Source organism: Petromyzon marinus, unplaced genomic scaffold (genome assembly GCF_048934315.1).
Source record: "Petromyzon marinus isolate PM22_M1 ecotype Great Lakes invasive population unplaced genomic scaffold, UKy_Petmar_22M1.pri1.0 PM_Scaffold_357, whole genome shotgun sequence".
NCBI lineage: Eukaryota > Metazoa > Chordata > Hyperoartia > Petromyzontiformes > Petromyzontidae > Petromyzon > Petromyzon marinus.
Genome location: NW_027423343.1, coordinates 4,127 through 12,875, shown reverse-complemented (window position 1 = coordinate 12,875; position 8,749 = coordinate 4,127). Strand labels below are relative to the sequence as shown.

Below are 8,749 nucleotides of genomic sequence, written 5' to 3'. Positions count from 1 at the left end.
GACTCATAGAGACCCACAGAGACACACAGACTCAGACCCACAGAGACCCACAGAGACACACAGAGACCCACCGAGATACATAGACTCATAGAGACCCACAGAGACACACAGACTCATAGAGACCCACAAAGATACACAGACTCATAGAGACTCAGAGACCCACAGAGATACACAGACTCAGAGAGACCCATAGAGACCCATGGAGACACACAGAGACCCACAGAGACCCACAGACTCATAGAGACCCACAGAGACACACAGATACCCACAGAGATACACAGACTCATAGAGACCCACAGAGATACACAGACTCAGAGATACACAGAGACACAGACTCATAGAGACCCACAGAGACACACAGACTCATAGAGACAGAGACACAGACTCATAGAGACCCATAGAGATACACAGACTCATAGAAACCCATAGAGACCCACAGAGACACACAGAGACACACAGAGACCCACAGAGACACACAGACCCATAGAGACCCATAGAAACCCACAGAGACTCAGAGATACATAGAGACCCATAGAGACCCACAGATACCCATAGAGACCCATTGAGACCCATATAGACCCATAGAGACCCACAGATACCCATAGAGACCCATTGAGACCCATATAGACCAACGGAGACCCATATAGACCCATAGAGACCCACAGAGACCCACAGAGACCCATAGAGACCCACAGAGACCCATATAGACCCATAGAGACCCACAGAGACCCACAGAGACCCATAGAGACCAACAGAGACCCATAGAGACCCATAGAGACCCATAGAGACCCATAGAGACCCATAGAGACCCACAGAGACCCACAGAGACCCATAGAGACCAACAGAGACCCATAGAGACCCATAGAGATACACAGAGACCCATAGAGACCCACAGAGACACAGAGACCCATAGAGACCTACATAGACCGATAGAGATACACAGACTCATAGAGACCCACAGAGGTACACAGACCCATAGAGACCCATAGAAACCCACAGATACTCATAGAGATACATAGAGACCCATAGACACCCATAGAGACCCACAGAGGTACACAGACCCATAGAGACCCACCGAGACACACAGAGATCCAGATACCCACAGAGACCCATAGAGACACAGAGACCAACACAGACCCATATAGACCAACAGAGACCTATAGAGACACACAGAGACCCATAGAGACCCATAGAGACACAGAGACCAACACAGACCCATATAGACCAACAGAGACCTATAGAGACACACAGAGACCCACAGAGACCCATAGAGACACAGAGACCAACACAGACCCATATAGACCAACAGAGACCTATAGAGACACACAGAGACCCACAGAGACCCATAGAGACACAGAGACCAACACAGACCCATATAGACCAACAGAGACCTATAGAGACACACAGAGACCCACAGAGACCCATAGAGACCCATAGAGACCAACAGAGACCAACAGAGACCAGCAGAGACCCATAGAGACCCATATAGACACAGAGACCCATAGAGACCCATAGAGACACAGAGACCCATAGAGACCCACATAGACACATAGAGACCCATAGAGACCCATATAGATCAACATAGACCCATAGAGACCCACATAGACACATAGAGACCCATAGAGACCCACATAGACACATAGAGACCCATATAGATCAACATAGACCCATAGAGACCAACAGAGACCCATAGAGACCCATAGAGACCTCCACGGCCAACTTGGTACATCAGGATGGAATCCGCGACCTCCTGCGTACCAGGCGAGGTAGTCAACATCTCTCAGTGTCTGGGATTGAACCCACGACCTCCTGCGTACCAGGCGAGGTAGTCAACATCTCTCAATGTATGGGATTGAACCCGCGACCTCCTGTGTGCCAGGCGAGGTAGTCAACATCTCTCAGTGTATGGGATTGAACCCACGACCTCCTGCGTACCAGGCGAGGGAGTCAACATCTCTCAGTGTATGGGATTGAACCCGCGACCTCCTGCGGACCAGGCGAGGTAGTCAACATCTCCCGGCCAACTTGGTAGGTCAGAATGGGACCCACGACCTCCTGCGTACCAGGCGAGGGAGTCAACATCTCTCAGTGTCTGGGATTTAACCCGCGACCTCCTGCGTACCAGGCGAGGTAGTCAACATCTCTCAGTGTCTGGGATTGAACCCACGACCTCCTGCGTACCAGGCGAGGTAGTCAACATCTCTCAGTGTCTGGGATTGAACCCGCGACCTCCTGCATACCGGGCGAGGTAGTCAACATCTCTCAGTGTATGGGATTGAACCCGCGACCTCCTGCGTACCAGGCGAGGGAGTCAACGGAGGAGGCGGTGTGTAACGTCGTAAAACTTTTATTGTTGAAACGGAAGGTAACGCATCGTCATCATCACCGTCATTGTCGTCATCATCATCATCGTCATCACTGTCATCGTCATCATCATCGTCACCATCATCATCATCGTCACCATCATCATCACCGTCATCATCATCACCGTCAGCATCGTCACCATCATCGTCACCATCATCATCGTCATCACCGTCATCACCGTCATCATCGTCATCACCGTCACCGTCATCATCATCATCGTCATTACCGTCATCATCACCGTCATCACCGTCATCGTCGTCATCATCATCATCGTCGTCATCATCATCATCGTCATCATGGTCATCATCATCGTCGTCATCATCACCATCATCGTCGTCACCGTCATCATCGTCATCATCGTCATCATCACCATCGTCGTCATCGTCATCATTGTCATCGTCACCGTCATCACCGTCATCATCACCGTGATCGTCGTCATCATCGTCGTCATTGTCATCATCGTCATCATCGTCGTCATTGTCATCGTCATCATCGTCATCGTCACCGTCATCACCGTCATCATCGTCATCACCGTCATCATCACCGTCATCGTCGTCATCATCGTCATCATCGTCGTCGTCATCATCGTCGTCATCATCACCGTCATCGTCGTCATCATCGTCATCATCATCATCGTCATCATCATCATCGTCGTCATCATCATCATCATCATCGTCGTCGTCATCATCATCACCGTCATCGTCGTCGTCATCATCATCGTCATCATCATCGTCGTCGTCATCATCATCATCATCATCATCGTCATCATCGTCGTCATCGTCACCGTCATCGTCATCATAATCGTCATCATCATCATCGTCGTCGTCGTCATCATCATCATCGTCGTTATCGTCATCGTCATCATCACCGTCATCATCGTCGTCATCGTCACCGTCATCGTCATCGTCGTCACCGTGGTCACGCTAAAGAATACAAAACGGAGAGAAAACCAAAAAAAACTCTAAAAAATGTAAATGTCAAATAACATCAAAGACTACAGTACAACACCATCGTCGTCATCGTCATGACAACGTCTTCACAACGGCATCATAACACCGTCATCATAACAGCCACATCACCGTAACGTCGTCATAACATCACCATAACGTCGTCATAACATCATCACAACGTCGTCATAACATCACCATAACATCACCATAACGTCGTCATAACATCACCATAACATCACCATAACGTCGTCATAACATCGCCATAACGTCATCATAACGTCGTCATAACATCACCATAACGTCATCATAACGTCGTCATAACATCACCATAACGTCATCATAACATCACCATAACGTCATCATAACATCATCACAACGTCATCATAACATCGTCATAACGTCGTCATAACATCACCATAACGTCGTCATAACATCACCATAACGTCATCATAACATCACCATAAAGTCATCATAACGTCGTCATAACATCACCATAACGTCATCATAACGTCGTCATAACATCACCATAACATCACCATAACGTCGTCATAACATCACCATAACGTCATCATAACGTCGTCATAACATCACCATAACATCACCATAACGTCGTCATAACATCACCATAACGTCGTCATAACATCACCATAACGTCATCATAACATCACCATAAAGTCATCATAACGTCGTCATAACATCACCATAACGTCATCATAACGTCGTCATAACATCACCATAACATCACCATAACGTCGTCATAACATCACCATAACGTCATCATAACGTCGTCATAACATCACCATAACATCACCATAACGTCGTCATAACATCACCATAACGTCGTCATAACATCACCATAACGTCATCATAACGTCGTCATAACATCACCATAACGTCATCATAACGTCGTCATAACATCACCATAACGTCGTCATAACGTCACCAGAACGTCGTCATAACATCACCATAACGTAATAATAACATCACCATAACGTCATCATAACATCATCACGTCATCATAACATCACCATAACGTCATAACGTCGTCATAACATCACCATAACATCACCATAACGTCGTCATAACATCACCATAACGTCATCATAACATCACCATAACATCACCATAACGTCATCACAACGTCGTCATAACATCACCATAACGTCATCATAATGTCATCAGAACGTCGTCATAACATCACCATAACGTCATCATAACGTCACTATGTCGTCAAGTCGTAACATCGTGACGTCATCAAAACGTCATCACGTCATAACATCACCGTAACATCAACACATCGTCATCATAACATCATTAAATTGTCATCAAATCGTCATCATAACGTCATCATTACATCGTCATCATGATAACATCGTCATATCATAACGTCATCGTCATATCATAACGTCATCAAAACGCCATCACTACATCGTCGTCATCGTCATCATATAACATCATCATAAACGTCATCATTACATCGTCGTCGTCATCATAACGCCATCAAAACGTCATCATTACATCGTCATTGTCATAACATCGTCATCATATCATCATAACGTCATCAAAACGTCATTACATCGTCATAACGCCATCATAACGCCATCATAACGTCATCATAACGTCATCATAACATCGTCATCATAACGTCATCATTACATCGCCGTCATCAACATTAACGTCATAACCTCAATAACATGGTCATGTCGCCATCATGTGATCACACACCATGTGACCAAAACCGGCCAACCGCCATCAACTTAGGAACAATGGGGGGGGGAGGGCGGCACCAACGATGGATCACATGACGCAAAACCGACCAACCAGCTGTCGCGGAGCACCACGTGACACAGATCGACCAATGGGGGCGATCGATTCGGAAGGGGGGTACCAAGACCACGTGACAGAAATCGACCAATGGGGGCGATCGATTCGGAAAAAAGGGGGCGGCACCAAGACCACGTGACACAAATCAACCAATGGGGATGATCAATTCGTAACAAGGGGGCGGCACCAAGACCACGTGACACAAATCGTCCAATGGGAGGCGAACGATTCGTATCAACGGGGGGGGGGGGGGGTGTGGCACCAAGAGACCACGTGACACAAATCAACCAATGGGGGATAATCGATTCGTAACAAGGGGGGGGTGTGGCAGCAAGAGACCACGTGACACAAATCGACCAATGGGAGGCGATCGATTCGTAACAAGGGGGGGGTGTGGCACCAAGAGACCACGTGACACAAATCAACCAATGGGGGGCGATCAATTCGTAACAAGGGGGGGCGGCATCAAGACCACATGACACAAATCGACCAATGGGAGGCGATCGATTCGTAACAAGGGGGGAGGGGGGTGTGGCACCAAGACACCACGTGACACAAATCGACCAACGGGAGGCGGTGGGCAGGAGAAGGGTGGTTGTCTCAGAAGCCGTGGTGGTGATCGTCCCCGGCAACGGGCGGCGTGCCCCCTGCACCGCCACCAGATGAGTGGGAGGGGCCACCACCACCACCACCGCCACCACCACCACCACCGCCCCCCACATCATCCAGTTGGACACCTGGGGGTAGCTCACCATCCCATTGGGGTCCAGGCCCAGCAGAGAGCCTCCTCCTGCAGCCTGGGTTAGAGGTGATGGTGGGGGTGGGGTGGGGGAGAGGTGGGGGGGGGGGGGGGGGGGAGAGAGAGGGGGGCGGAGGTTAACCTCAGTCAGTGCACCACTCACTTCACACGACCACCACTCCCCTCGCCTCTGGGGCTTACAGCTTCCCACACCTCACCCCCACGCTTGCCACGCCCCCTTCATTCTTTTGTTCAGAAGAAGAGCCACACACCCTGTTGTTTGGCAGTCTGCTGCCCCGAGTAGAGGACTGTCCACCCCTCGCGGTGGCAGGAGCCAGAGCCGGTCCATCGGACCTCCCGAACGCCGCAGAGATCCAGGCGGTACCGGTCCGGCTCCCGACAGAGGAGTGGCAGCCTCTCCTCCGCGGCGAGCGTTCGAACATTCCACGTGGCCACACGAAGTGGCTTTTCGTTGTTTCTGGAGTAGCCCCGCGGGTAGAGAGATTCAATCTCCTGGCTCTGCCAAATGGGGTTTGGCCAGGAGACGTCACAGACGCCTGTCCCCCCCGGGGCCTCCGGCACAAGCTTATTAGTTAGATATCTTAGACGTGGTTTAGTGGTAATTTATTGAAGGTGGAGGGGTCACCAGCCCCTCGCACCCGTCCAGAGCCCCCATCTGGCCGCTGTGGTGGTCACAGATGCCATGAGGGGAGTGGCCAATCAGAATTGGCCCTCCCCCCACATGGCACTGCCCACCACAGCGTTGCCATCCGGCACCAACGAAGAGGTAGAGGGTTGTTTTGCCAGACCTCACCATCACCACCGCACTTACCATCACCACCACCACCGCACTCACCACCACCACCGCACTCACCACCGCACTCACCACCACACTCACCACCACACTCACCACCACCACTCACCACCACCACACTCACCACCACCACTCACCACCACACTACTCACCACCACACTCACCACCACACTCACCACCACCACCACCACCACACTCACCACCACACTCACCACCACTCACCACACTCACCACCACACTCACCACCACACTCACCACCACACTCACCACCACCACTCACCACCACACTCACCACTCACCACCACACTCACCACCACACTCACCACCACCACTCACCACCACACTCACCACCACCACCACTCACCTGCTCTCCTCCTCCACCTCCCACGCCACCTGCGGCTCCCCCCACCTCCCCGCCACCGCCCCCGCCGCTCCACGCGCTCGCCGCTTGCGATCCCGACCACGAGGTCTGGTAACCATCCCAAGAGCCGCCACCGCCGCCGCCCCTCTGCATCTCCTCCAACTTGCGCCGCGTGTCGCTGATTGCCCGGCGCCACTCGTGACAAAGGTTCACAAACCCCTTGTCCGCCGTGCCCGCCGGGTGCCACACGGCGCTACCGCTACCACCGCCGCTACCGCTACCACTACCGCTACCACCGCTGCCGGTAGCGGGAGCGGGAGCGGCGGCGACGGCGCCGGTGCCGTTGCCGCGCTGGTGGTGTCTGGGGCCTCCTCCTCCTCCTCCTCCACCACCACCGCGCTGCTGCTGCTGCTGCTGCTGCTGGTGCTGGTGGTGCTGCTGCTGGTGGTGGTGGTGGTGATATCCGGCACCGTGGAGATGGAACGGACGGCCGTCCTGAGCAGCGGCTCCGGCCTCGCCGCCATCGTCCCAGCCGCCTCGCTCGTCCCAACCACCGCCACCGTCCCAACCACCGCCACCACCACCACCGCCGCCATCGTCCCAACCACCACCGCCGACACCGCCGCCATCGTCCCAACCTCTGAGACCGCCGCCATCGCCGCCGTAGCCGCCGTAGCCACCGTGACGTTCGTCCCAGCCGCCACCGCCGCCGCCACCGCCCGACCAGCGGCCCCCCCGGCCCCCGCCCCATCCGCCCCATCCGCCCCTGCTCCACCCGCCCCGCCACCCACGCGCCCTCCCCCCACCACCCCCGCCGCCCCTCCCCCACTCCTGACCTCTCCACGACCCCCCACGAACTCCGCCTCCTCCCCTCCCCGCCCTCCTCCTCCTCCTGCCCGCTCCCTCCCCGCCCTCCTCATCCCCCTCCCCCGCCTCCTCGCCCGCCTCCTCGTCCGCCTCGTCGGCTCCGGCGCGGCGGTGGCGGCGGCGGCGGTTGTGGTGGTGGTGGTGGTGGTGGTGGGCCTCCGCCTCCGTCTCCGCCTCCCCTCCGCTCTCCCCGTCCTCCCACTCGTCGTAGGCGTTGCCTCCCCAGCCGTGGCCGCCGCGGCCGTGCCAACCTCCGTCCCAGCGCCGTGCCGCCCACCCGCCCCCTGCCCGGTAGTGCGGCGGCGGCGGCGGCGGCGGCGGCGGCGGCCTCCGGCCGCGGTGGCCGTAGCCGTCCGCCGGGTGGCTCGGAGCGCCGCTGCCGTCCCCCCAGTGCCGCGAGGAGGAGGAGGAGGAGGAGCCAGCGGCGGTGGTGGTGGCGGTGGTGGTGGTGGTGGTGGTGTCGCCACGCTCCGGAGATCTGTTGGGGTGGGTGGGTGGTGGGGGGGTGGTGGTGGTGGTGGGGGGGTGGTGGTGGGGTGGTGGTGGGGGGGTGGTGGGGGGGGAGGGGAGGGGTGGGAGAGGGGAGATTGAGGTGTGTGTGTGTGTGTCTGTGTCTCTGTGTGTGTGTGTGTGTACTGTGTGTGTCTGTGTGTGTGTCTGTGTATGTGTGTGTGTCTGTGTGTGAGTGTGTGTGTGTCTGTGCGATAGTGTAGCGGTTAGCGCTACGCTGCGCTATGAACCTGGCGACCCGGGTTCGATTCCCGCTCACGGCCAACACCAGTGACGATTATCTGAACCGGTCCCAGGCCTCCCCTAGGTCGACTCAGCCT

The 8,749-nt window shown here is 54.6% G+C and overlaps 1 protein-coding gene across 1 annotated transcript; it reads right to left on the bottom strand.

Moving 5' to 3' along the window:
* Positions 1-2,331: 2,331 nt before the first annotated feature.
* On the bottom strand, positions 2,332-8,295 carry LOC142923242 (uncharacterized; the record flags this gene model as incomplete). Its single annotated transcript, XM_076064179.1, has 3 exons — positions 2,332-5,935; positions 7,056-7,818; positions 8,122-8,295. Coding segments are annotated over 3 exons (1,801 nt in total), but the record flags the coding sequence as incomplete, so codon positions are not given.
* Between the last annotated feature and the right edge of the window lie 454 nt (positions 8,296-8,749).